The 19,813-nt window shown below is 44.2% G+C and overlaps 2 protein-coding genes across 2 annotated transcripts; both read left to right on the forward strand.

The window, feature by feature from the left end:
- Nucleotides 14,356-15,527, forward strand: LOC110436486 (probable carboxylesterase 13). The gene has a single exon (XM_021463600.1). It carries the CDS (start codon nt 14,356-14,358, stop codon nt 15,409-15,411), a length of 1,056 nt encoding a protein of 351 aa, XP_021319275.1. The 3' UTR covers nt 15,412-15,527.
- LOC110436267 (probable carboxylesterase 13) lies at nt 16,874-18,452 on the forward strand. Its single transcript, XM_021462827.1, has one exon. The coding sequence runs from the start codon at nt 16,924-16,926 to the stop codon at nt 18,085-18,087; it is 1,164 nt and encodes a 387-aa protein (XP_021318502.1). The 5' UTR covers nt 16,874-16,923; the 3' UTR covers nt 18,088-18,452.

A 19,813-nucleotide genomic window follows, 5' to 3' on the forward strand; every position in this document is an offset into this window, starting at 1 on the left:
TTTTTTCATAATAATACTAATTATTTAGATATATAAATGTTGATATTATTTTCTATATGTTTAGTCATTGTTTTATTTTAAAGGAAGACTTTTTAAGGAACAACATGTGTAATTATTTTGGAATGGAGCGAGTATATTATATTCTATGTGGATTCGAATGCATAGATTCGAAGATCTTGGAATCCAAGAGAATCTAGATAGTAGTTCTCAAATTCACTATCCAATCCAAACAATGTCCAAGTAGATAAAACGTCTCACTTGAATCCTACTATCACAAAAGAATTAAGGTATCGAAGGTTTCAATTTTATCTGAAATCATAAGGTATTCTATATAGCTCAACCTATATGTGTTTGCCTTTTCAACCTAATACATGCCATGCATGTGTCTTAAACAACATTTTGCCCAAAATGACTCTTGTAATTGACAGCCCGAAATATGCGACATGTATGCATACCTTTTTAAGCTATATGTTACTAGGAAATTAAGCAACAAGTTGACAGCCAAATTAGTGAGAGACAAGCTAATCTTTTATATAAAGATCTAATCTTCTTCAATGAGCATGTGTCTTAAACAACATTTTGCCCAAAATGACTCTTGTATTTGACAACCGAAGATTGATGTGATGGGGAATGTTGAGAATTTTTGGGAACTAAACCGACCTTAGTACTCCCTCTGTATTGTTAAAAAACGACGTCGTGACTTCTATAGTGATTTGCGAATTAAATGACGTCGTAGCGCAGTAGCCCGTTTCTTGGACTTTTTTGCCCCTAATGCATCGATCTACGCATGCAGTAACTCCGCGCCGCACACCTCGATTCCCATCTCTGCCGCACGGCTCCCCCTCTCGCATCGCCTCTATTAAACCCGTTCGTCGGTCGACAAACGAACGGTGCACAAAGGCGCCCTCCTCGCTCCCAGTCGAAAAAAACTATGGGCGTCAGGAGTGTCGAACTCGGGTTGACTGCCTATCACCTCAATGTGCTAACCAGTTGATCTAAGAAACTTTCTCATATGGAACGCACGCGGGGACATAGTTAATAGGGGCAAGCAGAGAAAACTCTACCCTAATTAATCACTCCTTGGTATGCTAACTGTTGGCCTAAACATCATTTTTTACCAGTATGGAGGAAGTATTCAATTAGTAGCCAAAATTGGTCAGTACTAGTTTTTTTTTTTGGCGATCCGTACATTTTTCAATCTTTCACGATACATTGACTTGGGCTTTGTTTAGTTCCGAAAAGATTTCGTATTTCGGTACTGTAGCACTTTCGTTTGTTTGTGACAAATATTATCCAATTATGGACTAACTAGGATCAAAAGATTCGTCTCGCGATTTCCAGCTAAACTGTGTAATTAGTTTTTGCTTTCATTTATATTTAATGTTTCATGCATGTGCCACAAGATTCGATGTGACGGGAAATCTTGAAAACTTTTTGCTTTTTGGTGAACTAAACAAGGCCTTGGTCGCCAGTTGGCCAGCTGCTCCGCTCGACTCATGTATTTGTCTCGTTCATACTCCAGATCAACGGTGCACAAAGGCGCCCTCCTCGCCAGCTTGGAGTACCTGATCAACCGTCAGCACGTAAAATACATCGCCAGATCGTCGAAGTCGAGCTACTCCTGCGCAGCCCGGGCCCCGGGGCTGCGCTGGCGGTAGCGGTAGCGGGAAACCGAAACGCCGTCAGGCGGGCGGGGCCGTCCGGCTCGACACCCCGCGCGTCATTGGACACCGATTTTTTGTCCTGGCCTTGCACGCTTCCTTGTCCGCTTTCCCTGGGGCTGCCTGCTTTGCCTGGCCTCTCTGGTGCTGGTGCTGGTGCTGGTGCTGGCTGCGCAGCCTGGAACAGTGGAACTGGAACATGCTGCGCATCCGTGATACTTGCATTCCTCCTGCCGAGCTGGGGCTGCAGCACGCCTCCATCACGACGGAGAAGTCAGGGGCTACAGGACTGGTCATGAGGTTGCCTATGAGAATTCTTTTAGGCCTTGGCCTTGTTTAGTTTCCAAAAAAAAAATTTGCAAATTTTTCAAAAATTTTTAAATTTCCGGTCACATCGAATCTTTAGACGCATGCATAGAGTATTAAATATAGACAAAAATAAAAACTAATTGCACACTTTGGTCGGAATTGACGAGACAAATCTTTTGAGCCTAGTTAGTCTATGATTAGACAATATTTGTCAAATACAAACGAAAGTGCTACAGTGTCGATTTCCAAAAAATTTTGGAACTAAACAAGGCTTAGGCTCCGTTCTCATCCTATGATTGCTAAGGGCATATTTAGATGCACTCAAAAACTAAAAAAATTACAAGATTCTCCATCACATCGAATCTTGCGGCACATACATAGAGCATTAAATATAAATGAAAAATAGCTAATTGTATAGTTTACCTGTAAATTGCAAGATAAATCTTTTAAGCCTAGTTACCCCTTGATTGGACAATGTTTGTCAAATACTCTACAAACGAAGCGCTACAGTGTCAAAATCGAAAATTTTTTTGCATCTAAACAAGTCCTTAGACACATGCATAAACCAATAAATATAAATAATTAAATTACATAGTTTGTATGGAAATTATGAGACAAATCTTTTAAGTCTAATTAATTTATGATTAGCTATAATTGCTACACTAACAAATATGTGGTAATAACAGAGTAATTAGGCTTAATAAATTCGTCTCGCGGTTTCCAGACGAGCAGACGAGTTATATAATTAATTTTATAATTAATATCAAACATACCTTCTAATATACCATAAAACATCCGATGTACACAAAAAAAACTTTTCTTCAAACTTCGGTATCTGAAATGACCCCACTTTTCTAAGCAAAAGAAAGCTTACTACAGCACGGTCTTACGTCCAGGAATGGAACGTACTAGCGGAACCCAGGCCGATTGGGGCCTCAAAAGTTTTTTTGTTGCAAAATATTAGTAGACTCAAACCGTATGTAACATCCCCTCATTAAAAAAAAAACTGCAAGTAAACTGTCTCCTGCAAGTGCCATCAGAGTGTACGTGATCGTCATATCTCATATCGTCACATGCCAGCATTTTAATTTGTTTTCCTCCGTGGAAGTCAAGACTCCGCAGCGTCACCGTACCCGTTCTAGAAGAAGAAAACCAATGATGCGTAGGAGTACACTGTTAGTTCCGGATCGGATAAAATAAACTGCCGGCAACGACAGCACAGAGAGGACTAACGAGCCCCAACAACAACAGCACGGTTGGTTGGCTCGATATCGCGTAGTAACCAACAAATTAACGGTTAGGAGCTACGTAGCACTAGCCACGTACTATAGACCAATTGGAAATTTCACCCGGATGCTCCTGTCACAGCTCACAGCTCACAGGCAGGAGCAGGAAGAAATCTCCCAATTGCGCAGAAGCTTCCACGGAAACATCTCCTGATCATTCATAAACCTGAGACGCAAAATGATCAAGAGGGAGCGAGAGAGCTCGCAGTCGCAGCCTGCCGGCCGCTGCTGACTTTGTTAGGTTTGGCCGTTTCGGTGAGAATGTGCGAGATAAATACTCCCCTTTGTGAAGCGTTATCCCCTTTTGTTTTTTCGTCCATCCCCTTGGCACGTTCAGAGTTCAGACACCGATGGTTGTCAAACGCGCGTATGCGAGTCGGACGCGAAGGCATGCAGTCGTGTCGTGGGATCACTTGACGAGGCTGCTGCCTTGCTGCGCACTCTACACAGCCTCCATCCAGGCATTAAAGAACTCCGATCCATGGCCGTCGTCATCCGGTAGATGATCCATTGGCATCCATCCAAGCAAGCAGTTGGGATTTAGGAGATACTATATATTTAGAGAGGTTCAATTTGAAATGATGGTCAGTTCATATCGACTGGATGCACTCCATGGATCCGACATCCGCGTCCGCGGGGGATTGGTGGTCATCTCCTGCTTTCTTTTACGAGCAGATATGCAAATTTGCTGGTGGCTTGCTTGCTGAATTGCTGATCATCCACTGTCTGCCTTTTTCTATTGGTGCTCAGGTTATTAATTGCTAGCGCAACAAGCGAATTATAGGCAAGTTTCAGTGAGGGTTTCACCAGGATGTCATGCACATTTATTAGAGCGTCATATCAACAAAATTGTACTTTTTGTATGAAACGAAGAGGCGAGAGAAGGAAGTAGTTTCACCATGGTGAAACCCCGCGGGCGTTGTTTCCCATGCCGTGAAACATGATGAAATCTCCACTGAGGGCTAAATCGTTTCACCATCTTGCATGTGATCCAATTATTTTGCAGTAATTAAATGCTTTGTCCAGCCTAACAAACGTCAAGGTGAAACTCATGCATTATGGAGGTTGTTTCATTATTCTCTTCATTGATGCTCTGTAAACGAATTTGTTTTGGAAACAATGTATTGAAACGGGCCACTGAAGACTAGGCTAACTACACAACGAACCGAACAAAAGGGAATTCCCTCGCGAGAAAAAGATCAGTAAATGCATGCATGCATCGAATTGTGATGATCAGCTGAAGTCGTTGTGGGGGACAAACTGCGCATCACACACGTAGACAGATTAGTCGATTAGACATAAAACAAGATCACATTCCGATTTTTCCAGACAGCTGGTGGGCCTGCATGCAGGCCCGATCGAGCCTTCCCTTCTCCATCATATAGTCCATTCCTGATTCCACGGCTAGCTAGACCGGTGCGACGACAGGCGCAGGTTGCCAACCGACCACGCCAGATGGATCACTACCGTACCTCTACCTGGCAGCTGCTTACTGGACGGCGACTGGCGACTGCGACGGAGAAAGCATTGGATGCCTGAGGGCACTCACAATGTAAAACTTTATTACAAAGTCGAAGATAATTAATTATATATTATTTATAGTATTTTGCTGATATGGCAGCTGTTGGTTCAAAAGTTGATCTGCAAACACAAAGAGCTAATACCCGATTCAAACGTTAAGGCGTGCCAGCCGATTTGACCTTACTATCGGCAAAGGTGGTAACTCGAATACTTTAGTCCTGACAACAGCGATGCGCCCCGATGTCACGGCTAAGAAGTACTCACGCGGAACTTGAAAACGCGCCGAGCTTAAGTCGACGAATTCCTAAGAACTCGTAATGAAAAAGAAAAAGTATGACGAAGTCGTCGAAAAAGTAGATGCTGGAATATGAGTAAAAACGTGTGTTTGATTGATTGATAGATATCTCATTACAAGGCCCTAGGGTCTATATTTATACCCTGCTCAAAGAGCTACAACCAGACACGACTAGAATTCGAATTCCAGATTACACAGAATCCGTATACAAAACGATTTAAATAACTAAGGAAAACATAAAACTATCCCCCCGTGACAAACTGGAACACCTCCACAAACCGATCGGCAGCTTCCGGACTCTCCCTCCGTATCATCGGCAGACTCCCCTGTCATAGCCATCGGCAGACTTCCTTGTCGTGGCCATCGGTACAGATACATCACCACCTATAGACTTAGTCATATCCAACCCCTCCTTTATCGGCAACCATCCTGTAGACAAAACACCGCCGTCTTGTCCTGCCTGCCTGCACTCCACCAAATATGGACACGTGCCCAAAAACGGTGTCAACACATGCCCCCCAATTTCGGAGTATGAAATCATTAACACTCCGAAATACTCTGCAGTAATGATGCTTTCCCCGCAATTAATGCTCCTAATCTGGTAACCGACAACCTCAACCTGAACAACTCTGATCCTATTCTTTTGCAGATCCTTCGAAATCCTCAACTTCCCAAACAGACATTTCCCTTTTAATCGCACATCGGCAATATTACCGTTACAAGGATTTGCCGATGGATTGATCAGGATGTTCATACAAACGGCTATCTCCACTTTATTTGTCCATCGGCAATATGACCGTTACAGGACGCTGCCGATGGACCGACCAGGAGATCCCGCATAGTAAAGTATCTCTGGATAATGACCGCTTCCTGTCAAATCACCTACACAATCCCTTGATTACCGTGCGAACAGTTACCATATCTTCCTGAGTACCCTCGGATTTCTCGGATGCGGCAAAGAGATAAGTCAGATTTACCCTTGCCCGTTTTGTCCTATGAATAGTTCCTTCTCGGGTACTCCTTCTCCATCACATCATTCCACAACTCCAACCTCACCTTTCCAGCGGCGGCGCTGTCCAAAAGCTCCAAGATCCTCAACGAAGTCCCTCCTTCACCAACTCCGAAACTCTCAAGTATCTCCTCCGTGGCAAAAATGGCCGTCAACTTCATCATCCCTGAGGTCAGTCCTTCGCACCATCTCTTGTACTTTTCTCGCACCCTTGTTCATCTGCAATCCGCCGTACTTAATACTTTTCCCCCTTCTTTTCTTGTGTTTTTTTATATCTCAAAAACCATTAGGAATCGGCTAACAAAATTGTCATCCCCACTGATCGACCACATCTCCAATGCCTTGGCCCGTTAGGGGATCCAGATCCAACCAACCTCATAAACGCAGAAACCAACAGGATCCCTTTTAGAGCAGAGAACTTTTCTTTGGATCTGTGGAAGGATACTTTTCGTTCCTGGCCCAGCCCTACCGTGGGGTGGATAGATTGGTTTTTGAGGGTCAGCAACTCAAACGAAGTCCAATGGGGTGAAAGAAATCTAGCCCAATGCATTAGGTTGTCCATTGCCGATATGCATAGGAACGAGTCACTGTTAATAGCTGCATCATACTTCTGGTCAGACACGCTCAACGCCTTTGTCTTTGGCCATGGCCCTGTTTCCCCCACTCTCGCCGATGTGGCTATGCTCACCGGGTTAGATATTTCTTCTGCCGATAGCACTCACTTCTTTGACACCAAACCCAGTGCTAAGGTAGAAACTCGCTCCATCGGCGGCTGGTCAGGGTATACCCAAAAATACCGCAAAACAGGCCCTGTTGACATGAAGGAGCAGACCTGCTTTCTGAACATGTGGTTAGATAAATTCGTGTTTTGCGGTCGATCGGCAGGACCAACTTCCGTTAATCTAGCAGCAGCAGAAAATCTGGCCAATGGTGGCCGATTTCCCCTCGGCCGATACCTGCTTGGAGCAGCCTATCACCTCCTCCACCAAGTGACTAAGAAGCTCTTGCTTGGCCAGTCTATCGGCAACCTGGGAGGCCCCTGGTGGTTTATCAATATGTGGCTCAATCTACATCTGCACAAGCGCCTTGAATTTAACCTGTTTACACAGCGTTTCCCAAGAGACATAGCTGAAAATCATGTGTTGGGTGAAGAGGAATCGGCAACACGTGCTCCCTTGAACTTTGACGAAGCTGTCATAGTTTTGCTTGGTTCAGGGGGTAATCCAGATCAGGTCAGCCGATTCTTCCAAACTCTGTATGAGGGCTTGGCCAGAGATGAGCGAGCATGGTTGGCCTATGATGATCCAGACAGTATGCTTCCCCTGGTTTTCAACCCATTTGACGAAGCTCTTGACCGGGACAATGAAGTAATGATGGCAATAGTGACTCCCAGAGCCATACCAGTGAATTTCTTTGGTAGTGGGAAAACCTCCCCCCAGACTTATGAATTTTATAACCCATCGGCACTAGCCTGTCAGTTAGCTTTCGGCCAGCTGCCGATCGCACTCTGCTATGCCGATGTGATAAAGCCCAGGGAAACCATCAACAGTCTCCTTGAATGGATCCGAGTGGCCCAACTGCCATCGAGTGCCGATACAAACGTGGATTTATCAGAGTGGGTTCCAGCTGCTTTCATCACTCAGGCATACAAGCAGTGGTGGGCAGAATGGAAGGAGCATCTGTTCTGCAAATCGGCCCTTACGTACCGCGGCATGATTGACCCTGAGTACGAAGTTCCCAATGACACTGTAAGTGTTTTCAAGCCGATGTTTCAATTCTTTCAATTCTATTTCTATCGGTGATTTACTTTTGTACTTTTCTGCAGGTTGATGATACCCCTCCATCGGTCAGCAAAAGCGGCAAGCCGATTGATCTATATTTAGTGCTCCATACAAGAAACTGTATAATTAATTATTTCTTTTATCTATATTTAGTGCTCTATACATATGCCGCAAGATTCGATGTGATGAGAAATGTGAAAAAATTTACAAAATATTTTAGAAACTAAACAAGGCCAATTATCCCAACGCAAATGAATGCTCTCCTCTGACACACTGCTAGCCTACGACTACAAGGGTTCCGTCTTTCGTACTGTGGTCTCTTGAAAAAGAGTGGTGAGGGTGCTACTCTAGCTCTCCAATGCAGGCGAGCAGACGAAGCACTCGGCGCTCTGCGAGACAGCTGATGGATGTGAGATGGACAACAATTGTATACGTGGAGGTTGAGGCTAACAATCACCGTGTAGCGTTGGGGAAGCCCTGATGGGTGGTGATCCTGATCGATCCGTCAATCACACTTGAGAAGATTTGTGACACGGAAATGGCACGAGTTTGGGGGCGCAGGTGAGGGCCAATGGAACAGGAGAATTGGCCCGCGCGAGACGGACGTACGTGGTTGTGGAACGCTCTTGGGACACCGTGCATATCGTCCATATGTATCAGGCGATGGCCGGATTTGTTCACAGGTCACAGACTCACAGGTGGTCGGTCTCTTCAACGGCCCACACGATTATTCCTTAACGCGAGTCGCCATGCTGACATGTCACTCGTTTGTTTTTATTAGCCAAATCTGTTATCTATTCAACAGTGTTTTTTATAGTAAATTAGTTAATTGTATTTTCTGTCATAATTTATAAGCCAAATGAGTATTGGGTGGTGGGTGTCACTGTGTCACTGTCACCGCGGCAAAGATAAGGATGGGCAGAGCCTGGCCATATATCGCTGTAGAAGCCCTCGTCTGCCAGCCTTTTCCATGTCACGGGCTGCTACTATAGGGCGATCGAGCTGCCTAGTGTCACGGCTTCCGACCCATCACACGCGGCGAGTAAAATATGGGATAGTGATTTCTTTTTGTCAGCTGCAAGAGAGACGTGTACTCCCCGTGGTTTGCGTACGTACGTACGTACGTGTCATGTACGTAACATAAGAAGGTGAAGGTTAATTGTTTGCAATAACCAACAAAGATCAACTGTAGTAGTTGGTACTGGTACCTTGTACGTGTCGAGTCGATCAATGGATGCGTTTCGCCGTATACATACTCCGTACATACACACGCGCCGCCGATCGATGGAGATCGAGGTGAGAACGAACACACGGGTGTCAGGGTGTGCATCACGGTCGCACGTACAGACATCCGTCGTCGTCCACGCATGCTTCGACGACTGTTCAAGTCCCGGCACGTATACTGTCAGGTCATGTGTGTGATTGATCGCAATTCGCAAATAAAGGAGATCCGGAGAGGCCAGAGATCGACCAGGTGTGGTGTGTGGACTGTGAGGCCGGGCATGTGTGATCGATCGCGCATCATGTGCAGACTCGGGACGTGAAGGACCAAAGGATGCCGGCCCGTCAAAGTGCGTCCAGAAGCCCGGTGGGCGGTGGCCGTCGTCGTTCTAGATGCGCACAGCCGGCGCAGGGCGCACCAACAGTTTGTCTCAGTCTCAGTGGGTTGGAGACAAGGCACGGTCATCGGAGGGTCACTGCGCCACCCGGTAGCAGGTGTGTGCAACCGAGCAGGCAACTCGGCTTTATTTAGTTCACGAAACATATCAAATATTACAACACATATTTAAGCATTAAATATAGATTAAAAATAATTAATTATATAATTTATCGATAATTTACGAGACATATCTTTTAAACATATTTAACCCATGATTAGAGAATATTTACCAAATACGAACGGAAATGTTATAATACCCAAAATTAAAATAAATTTGCCAACTAAACAAGGCTCCAGTCTCGGTCATGCAGAAGAGTCATCAGCGACTTCGCAGACGAATTGGCCTTCTTTACTTCAGTCCAAAAACAAAAAAACTTTTTAAAATTCTCCATCACATTGTATCTTGCAGTTGCAGCACATGCATGGAGCATTCAATATAAATAAAAACAATAACTAATTACACAGTTTACCTATAAATCGCGAGATAAATTTTTTAAATCTAACTACTTTATGATTAAATAATATTTATCAAATAAAAATAAAAGTGCTATAGTGTTAGAATAAAAAAAAGACTTTTTTTTATCTAAAGGCCGAACAAAAAAACTGACACACATGAGCTAAACGTGGCACGAACGAAATAATCGAGGCGTAGAATTAGAAGCAAAGATCCTTATTTTCCATCCTAGCCCATGGGCCTCGGTTCTGCGAGACGGGCTTCAACGAAGTCATGGCTTCATAACCGCTGCTGTTATTAGAAATAGATTGACATCGTCCTTTTATCTCTATCTCTACAACTAAAAATTATGGATAAAACTCGTCTACCATACTTACGATGAAACCACAACTTTTGTCTCTTTTACTGTGCCATGATAGGCTATCCCATCAATCCAGACCCCACTTACTAATGCATGCAAAATTGTTTCAGCGAATTAAAAAAAGTCATAACTCTTAAACCGAAGATATAAATTAAATTCCGATTGCACCATCAAATTTCTTGTAGCAAATCCTTCAAAACAAGATCACACATGGATATATTTAGATAAAATTTTGTTAAAAATATTTATCTCTACAACTAAAAAAATATGAAGATGACCCGTCCACAACTCTCATCCCTTTGTTCGTTTTTTTCACTGCGCGATGACACGTTATCCTATCAACCTAGACCGCACTCACCTATGCATACAAAATTGTTTTAGCGAATTAAAAAAAGTCATAACTCCTAAACCAGAGATATAAATTATATTCCGATTATGCCATTAAATTTCTTATAACAAATCTTTCAAAACAAGATCACACATGGATATATTTAGATAAAATTTTATTAATGAATATTTATCTTATAAAGATAAAATATTTTCTTTTATTAAGTAAAGACAATATTCTAGGTTCAACAGACAATATTCTGTCTTTGTAAAAATGTTATCGATTTAGAAGAATAGTATTTTGGTTTTAGGTTTATGAAACTGATATTACAATATACATAAAAATACATAAATACATGACATAGATAAAAATAATAATAAAATCTAGAGTAAAAAGCATAAGAAAAAAATAAAAACACAAAATGGAGAAAAATTTCAAATAATGTCAAAGTGTTAATTTTCAAATATTATAAATATATTTATAGAACATTTATCACTAACTACATCATAGAACATCATTAAATATACTATAGAACATCACATCTATTATAAATTACATGTATACTAAGTGAACATCATAAGAAACATCATAGAACATCACATGTATACTACGTAAACATGACATAACACAACATAGAACACTAAATATATACTACATAAATATCACATATATATAGAAAATAAAACAAAAAAATAAAATTACTAAGAAGAAAAATATAAAAACTAACATGATTAATAAATGATGAAAAGTGCATAAGGCAAATAAAAATAAATAATTGTCATGTAGAAGGTTTTAAACTGCTATATGTTACTCAATCCATCTCAAATTATAAGACGTTTGACTTTTTGAACATCAAGTTTGATCGCTTGTCTTATTCAAAAATTTATACAAAATATTATTTTTTAATTGTGGCTTGGTTTATTAATAAAAGTTCTTTAAGAATGACTTAAATTTAACTATTTTTGCATAAATTTTTTGAATAAGACAAACAGTCAAACTTGAGGTAAAAAAGTCAAATGTCTTTATAATTTAGGATGGAGTAAGTAGCTTTGTATGAGATATAATTGAATTTAGTTGGTCTAGCTCTCTTTGACCCAACCTCGCTAAATATATTTTTTTGGATCCGCCACTGCCAGCACTAGTTACTAGCAAGCTCACTAGGAGTTCAAGCAATACTAATGCGAAAATAAAAGGACATCAATTCAACGGCACGACTTTTGCCTCTAATAATGATTGGCATACTATAACTATCTTGCCTTTCGTAGCATATATATATCCTTGCACGGCAACTGGGTCTAAATCGAAACTAATGCGGCAATGCGTCCCTAAACGGACACCCAACTCGACTAAATTTCTCAGTTATAGACGAACGTCAACTATCACAAGATTATATGACTTTTGAGATCTAAGAGAGAGAGAGAGAGAGAGAGAGAGAGAGAGAGAGAGAGAGAGAGAGAGAGATTACGACGGGACGTGTTGCCGGTATCGCTTACAGCATTTCTCAATGAATGACGCTTGTCAAACAATGCCTCAAACATGCATGCATAAAAGGAAGCAAGGCCCAATACGAGGAGTTCACTGCGTAGTAGCGGGGCAGACAGCAGGCTTGAATAATTTTTGGAAAGTACTCAAAAATTTTTTTGAAGGTAAAAAGTACTCAAATTTAGGCATCTGGTTTATGTAGTACTACAACTGTACAAGGCTAGTACAGGGCCTCAAATTTTGAGTAATGTACGGTCACCTCAAATTCCCATAAAACCTTCAACGGAGCAAGACTATCCGGTAGGGCATATTGGAGCCGTGTGGAGGGCATCTCCGTTCCAATTCCAGAGCTTTTTACCTGTATGCCATTATAAAAAATCGACCAAACCAGGAAGCCACTAAAAAGTTGTTTCGCACTGTTATACCCAACTTCATCTTCGGCTATACCCGTGTGTCATTCCGTCCATTTTAAAGCCTAACGGCAGTTAAGTGGCCTGGCAAAAGACTTGAATGCCCCTGGGCTACTTGGTCTCGATAACAAAATTTTCTTGTCCCCAGTGCCACTTACTACCAATTTTGGATACCGCTATGAACGAGCCAATCAAAATACCGTGTGCCACTGACTGCCTATTTTGGATACTACCATGGTAAATGCAGGATATGGTGTATGGTTAAAATATCGTGTGTCAAATTTTCGTGTATATTTAATGCTCCATAAATACGTCTAAAAATTCGATTTGATGAAAAATTTGAAAAATTTTATAATTTTTTTGAACTAAATAAGGCCTTAATCTGGGTGCTCTAAAAGTTAGGTGAGGCTCCGCGGTTTCCAAAAATTTTTGGATAAATGACACTGTAGTATTTTTGCTTGTATTTGACAAATATTGTCCAATCATAGACTAACTAGGCTCAAAAGATTCGTCTCGTCAATTCCGACCAAACTGTGTAATTATTTTTTATTTTTGTCTATATTTAATACTCCATGTATATGTCTAAAAATTTGATGTGATGGAGAATCTGAAAATTTTTGCAAAATTTGTTGGGAACTAAACAAAGCCTTGATCTCTGGAACTCAAATTGGCAAGACATCCCGTCCTGCATGGGAAAGCAGCGGCACGCCGGCACCTGCTGTCTAATCATGAATTATGTTTGTTTGTTTTTTTTCGTATTGCTACGCCAAACAAGCAAAACAAAAGATCACGGAGCTGATGTTACCTAAACTAAAAAAGTTTTTTAGCCGTTAAACTGTGTGATTAGTTTTTATTTTCATCTATATTTAATGCTTTATGCATGTGCCGTAAGATTCGATGTGACAAGGAATCTTAAAATTTTTTTGGTTTTCAGAGTGAACTAAACAAGACCATAAAATAAAAAAATAAAAAAAATGAATAATGCACGAAAAAAAAGAAAGAGAAAAAATAAAAAAGCAAAATAAAAATCAAAAGGCATAATGAAAAATCACACAAAACAAAAAAAGAATAAAATTAAAAAATCAAGATTATAAATAAAATATTAAAACGGAAAGAAAAGAAAAGAAAAAATAAATAAAAGAAACATAAAATGGAAAATTAATATAATAATAATAATCACTTAAAACAAAAAAAGAAATGTAAATAAAAATAAAAATATAAAAGAAGAGGAAAATAAAGAAATGAGAATAATAACAAAAATGGAAAACAAAAGAAAGCCGATCCCGCGACATGAAACACGAAAAAAAAGTAGATACAAAAAAGAAAAGAAAAGAAAAATTAAATAAAGAAAGAATAAGAAAAAAAAAAGTAACATACTCGTACCTGTTGTCGACTCCTGCGCCTCGGAGAAACACCGCCCGCGCCGCGTGGGAGACATTTTTCTATATGGGACCCATGTGTCAGATTCCTTAAACGTCACAAAATAAACGGAACTGAGACGGAATGGCACACGGGTATAGTCGAAGATGAAGTTGGATGCAGCGGTACGAAACAACTTTTTAGTGGCCTGCTGGTTTGGTCAATCTTTTATAATGGCGTACGTAAAAAGCTCCCAATTCCAACCGGCGCACGGCGCACAAGGAAACCAGCGAAGACCAACAACGCATGAACTACCGGCCCCTGGCAAAGTGACCGCATTCGTGTGACTCACCCACCTGCGCGCCAACACCACCCTCCCTCGCTTCGCAGTCCTCGCCAGTCGCCAGCTTCCGTCTACAAATAGCGGAACAGACGACGCATGCTCTCGATCGCGCCGCCGGATCACGCACAGCACAGCCTGGTAACACACACAATAATGTCGAGCGCCACGACGACGGCCGGTGCAGGGGACGACGACGGCGACGAGGTCGTGCACGACTTCGCCCCGCTACTCCTGGTGTACAAGAGCGGCCGCCTCGAGCGGCCACTCGCGATGCCTCAGGTCCCGCCGGGCCGCGACGCCGCCACGGGCGTCGTGTCCAAGGACGTGGCCCTCTCGCCGCACACCTTCGTGCGCCTGTACCTCCCGCCCGCCGCCGCCGTAGCGGAAAGGGAACGGAAGCTCCTCCCCGTGGTGGTCTACTTCCACGGCGGCGGCTTCGTGATCGGGTCGGCCGGGTCCGCCGCGTACCACCGCTGCCTCAACGACCTCGCCGCGGCCTGCCCGGCAGTGGCCGTCTCCGTGGACTACCGCCTCGCGCCGGAGCACCCGGTCCCCGCCGCGTACGAGGACTCCCTGGCGGCGCTCAAATGGGCGCTGTCGTCGCTGTCGTCGTCGTCGTCCGCGGCCGAGGCCGACCCGTGGCTCGCGGCGCACGGCGACCCCGCACGCGTGTTCCTCGCCGGCGACAGCGCGGGGGCCAACATCTGCCACCACCTCGCGATGCACCGGGACATCCGAGACGCCGGCGGACTCAAGGGCGTCGTGCTCATCCACCCCTGGTTCTGGGGCAAGGACCCCATCGGCGGGGAGCCGCGGAGCCCCTCGAAGCAGAAGGAGCAGCAGAAGGGCCTGTGGGAGTTCGTGTGCCCCGGCGCGGTGGACGGCGTGGACGACCCGCGGATGAACCCGACGGCGCCCGGCGCGCTGGGGCTGGAGAACCTGGCGTGCCGGAAGGTGATGGTGTGCGTGGCTGAGGGGGACGTCCTTCGGTGGCGCGGGAAGCTGTACGCGGAGGCGGCGGCGCGGGCCAAGAAGGACGTGGAGCTGTTCGAGTCCCATGGAGTCGGGCATGTGTTCTACCTGCTGGAGCCCGCCAAGGAGAAGGCCAAGGAGCTGCTGGACAGGATCGCGGCATTTGTCAGTACGGAATGAGGACTTGAGGAGCAGGATATGCGTTGGTGGTCAACAGTGGACGACATCGTGTTGGATAAGAAGGCCTTGTTTAGTTCACTCAAAATTCAAAAATTTTGTGGCACATGCATAAAGTACATTAAATATAGACAAAAATAAAAAACTAATTACACAGTTTATTTATAATTTATAAAATAAATCTTTTGAACTAAGTTAGTCTATAGTTAAACAATAATTATCAAATATAAATGAAGGTACTACAATGTCAAAATCTAAAAACTTTTCATAATTAAACAAGACCTAAATTTACGTACGGTGGAACGGCAGAAAATAAAAAACGGTTTAGGGACGTTTGGTTTGAGTTGTTAAAGTTTAATATGTACTATAATATTTTGTTTTATTTGATAATTAATGTTTAATTATGGATTAACTAGTCTTAAAAAGATTCGTCTCATAATTTACTTTCTATCTATGTTCTTAGTTTTATAAATAATATATTTAATACTTCACATATGTATCTAAATGGAGTAGGTACTACGTGTACCATATCACACAGTTCAAGCACTGGTGTCAGTGACATCACGTCACATGCATACGAATTTACGAGCAGCCAGAGGTTCTGTCCTTGTGAAAGGATCGCAACTATTTAGTTTAACTCAAAATTTCAAAAATTTTCGAGATTTTTTGTCACATTAGATCTGTAGAGTTTGAAGTTTTTGCATTTGAGATCACTGAGATGCTAAAAAATATAAGAACTTGTACGTGATTATACGATGCTAGAACTTTATATTGTTTTTTAGCATTTAATTGATCTCAAATAGAAAAACTCAAAACTATAAATTTGTAAATCTCATTAAGATCTACAACTTGCGTATATAGAAAGTAACTCTATTTCGCATCACATAAGAAATATATGATTTTTTTAAGACGATAAGCGGTTGTACGCGATTAATGTGATTCTGAAATTTTATATTATTTTTTTGTGCGACCTCAAATAAAAAACTTAAAACTAGTTGTCGATCTCATCAAGGATACAATTTTTATGTTGGGATCATCTTCATCCAAGATTGTATGAAAAAACAATTTTATATATTATGTCATCTCAGCTCAACGCTAAGTTGACTGCTAATGTAGTAGTCTTGCCGCGCCACTATTCGTGGCGCGGCAGTGTGTTGTTTTGTCGTGCCATATGGCGTGGCTAAAAGGGTTAATTTTTTTAAAAAAGTTAGGTAGTGTTAGATTTAAAAATAGTGTTACACAGTGTTAGAAATAAAAAGATGCTATATTGATATCGTCCGCTCGCAGGCTGACAGCAGCCTGATAAGGAAATGGAACCGATGAATTGAGGACATTCATGGCTCACCAGTCCCACGACAGCCCCCCTTCCATCCAGCACATGCGTCGCCATGAAGGGCGCCCACATCTCTTCTCAGCCTACAAGTAGCGGTTACTAGAGAGTCTGAAGCCACACAGAAAAAAGACCAGCAGATACTCCGGCGAGTTGTCACCCTTGCACACACACACAAGTACGCAATGCCGGCCGCCACGGTCGTCGTCGCGGGAACCAACGGCGACAACGAGGAGGTCGTCCACGACTTCTCCCCGCTCCTCCTGGTGTACAGGAGCGGGCGCCTCGAGCGGCCCCTCATCATGCCGTTCGACTCGCCCGGCCACGACGCCGCCACAGGCGTCGAGTCCAAGGACGTGCCCCTCTCGCCCTCCACCTTCGTGCGGCTGTACCTCCCTCCCGAAGCCAGAGCCAGCTCAGACGGCGACGTCGACGACGACGGTGACAAGAAGAAGGCCGGCGGCAAGCTCCCCGTGGTCGTCTACTTCCACGGCGGCGGCTTCGTGATGGGTTCAGCGGGCTCCTGCGTGTACCACCGCTTCGTGAACGACCTCGTCGCCGCATGCCCCGCGTTGGCCGTCTCCGTCGACTACCGCCTCGCGCCGGAGCACATGCTCCCCGCCGCGTACGAGGACTCCCTCGCGGCTCTCAAGTGGGTGCTCTCGGCCACGGACACGTGGCTGGCCACGCACGGCGACCTCGGCCGCGTGTTCCTGGTCGGCGACAGCGCCGGCGGCAACATCTGCCACCACCTCGCCATGCACCCGGACGTCAAGGGCGCAGGCGCAGGCGCGGGAGCGGGCCTGAAGGGCATCGTGCTCATCCACCCGTGGTTCTGGGGCAAGGAGCCCATCGGCGGGGAGCAGGAGCACAGGAGGCCCCGGCCCCGGCCCCGGGCGAAGCGCGCGGACGACGCGGAGGAGGGCCGCGGGAGGAAGAAGCACCTGTGGGAGTTCGTGTGCCCCGGCGCGGTCGACGGCGTGGACGACCCGCGGATGAACCCGACGGCGCCCGGCGCGCCGGCGCTGGAGAGCCTGGCGTGCGAGAAGGTGATGGTGTGCGTGGCCGAGGGTGACCACCTGCGGTGGCGCGGTAAGGCGTACGCCGACGCCGTGGCGCGGGCGAAGAAGAAGGGTGGCGAGCCGCCGCCGCCGCCGGCTGTGGCGGCACGAGCTGAGGTTCTGGCCGATACGGCGGTGGTGGCGTGCGTGAAGGGCGGCGGCCAGCCGGCGGCGGTGGACGTGCTGGAGTCGGAGGGGGTCGGCCACGTCTTCTTTCTGCTGGATCCCGAGATGGAGGAGGCCAAGGAGCTCCTCCGCAGGATCGCGGCGTTTGTCCGTGCGAAGTGAACCAGCTTCGAGCAGGAGCGAAGATGCATGCATTGCATCCACGCCGGCACGCCGCGGTGATCTGTTGGTCTGCCGGAGCGCCGCGTGCAGCTAGCAGCCGATGGAGCATGCAGCAGTGCATGTACGTAACGTTATTACGTTAATAGAGACGGGCATGTGTGTGTACTAGTCTTATCTAAAAATGTGTGTGTACTAGCTAGTAGTCTTTTTTTTTTTCATGTTTGCGTACCCGTGTATCGTAGCAGGAGTTGTTGGTCCGACACTTGAATGTAACAGCGTGGTACGTGTCATATGATGTGGGGAACCGTGAAGGTGAATGCCACGCGCGCCCTGCCCTGAATTCCATGGTTTGCTGCTTGCTTTCAGTGCTGTGTGTTGCTCCTCTGTGACAAGCTTCGGACAGGTGGCCTGCTGACTGGACCTCCAGTCTGGTGCACTGTGCGCCGCTGTCCGCTTGGATTAACGCCACGGCATGGGCGAGGACGTGAGTCCACGAACTTGCATGCAAGAACCATTGAATGTCGTGAATGTACGCAGCGCAGCCCTTGTCTCAACCAGGATGGGTCAATTTTGATTAAAGAAAAAACAAGACGGCTCAATTTTTTTTTAAAAAAAACAAAGGGACTAGCTAAAACTAATGTGTCTGAGTTTTAGCTTCCAAGCCTACGGTTATTGCATATATTTTATACTGAGATTATAATTTATTAGGTATAATCTGCAAATTATGGTTTTGTGATTAACTCATTAGACAAAATACACGACAAAATATGATTTGTGTTGGTATAAAAACAATTAATAAATTAGAAGTATTTGTATAGTTAGAAAAGGATAACAATTTAATATGTTATGATATAGATAAAGACAGATAATAACAAATCATAAAAGTAACATTTTACCTATACTATGTTCAGGTATCTACACATAGAAGAAATGAAAAAAGAAATCAAAACATGACGGTTCGGTTAGCAGGCCACAAGATCAATTGGGCCACGGCCCAGTACCACAGCAGGCAGCTCTTGCGGTCCTCCTCTCCCCGGGCTGCCCGCCCGCTGGCCTGTAAGTCAGCGCCAACCAATGATGGCCTAGCAAGGAAACGTTAACTGGGCCTTGAGCGCAGGATAGCCGTGTGGCTCGGAGTACAGTATATTTCTTCCAAAAAAATAATAAAGGAAGAAGAAAAAAAATATTATATATTCCTCTGAAAAATTGAAGTGCATATAGTTGTTGGCTTGTTGCTACAGGAATCCCGTGTGGGGTGCTGACGTGCCGCTGAGGTGGTCTGGCCATGTTGGGGGTGCAGCTGGGAACGGACTGGCAACAGGGTGTCGGCGCACTGGCCTTGGGCGCGCGCGCACACCATCTCGCACACAGGCTCACGGTGTCTAGCTTATCTAGCTTACAAAATTTTTCATATTTTTCGTTAAATCAAATCTTATGACACATGTATAGAGCACTAAATATAGATAAAAAAATAACTAATACACAGTTTATCTATAATTTGTGAGACGAATCTTTCAAGCCTAGTTAGTCTATGATTAGATAATATTTGTCAAATACAAACGAAAGTAGTACTATTCATATTCATATTTTGCAAAATCTTTTGGAAGCAAACAAGACCAATACGGGAGATAAAAGAAAAAATTATTTTATATAATTTTATCTTATCTGTATAATTAGATTTATATATTATTTTCTCGGATTCTTAGACTTATGAAATAAAATAGTT

Source organism: Sorghum bicolor, chromosome 6 (assembly GCF_000003195.3).
Source record: "Sorghum bicolor cultivar BTx623 chromosome 6, Sorghum_bicolor_NCBIv3, whole genome shotgun sequence".
NCBI classification, from domain to species: Eukaryota; Viridiplantae; Streptophyta; class Magnoliopsida; order Poales; family Poaceae; genus Sorghum; species Sorghum bicolor.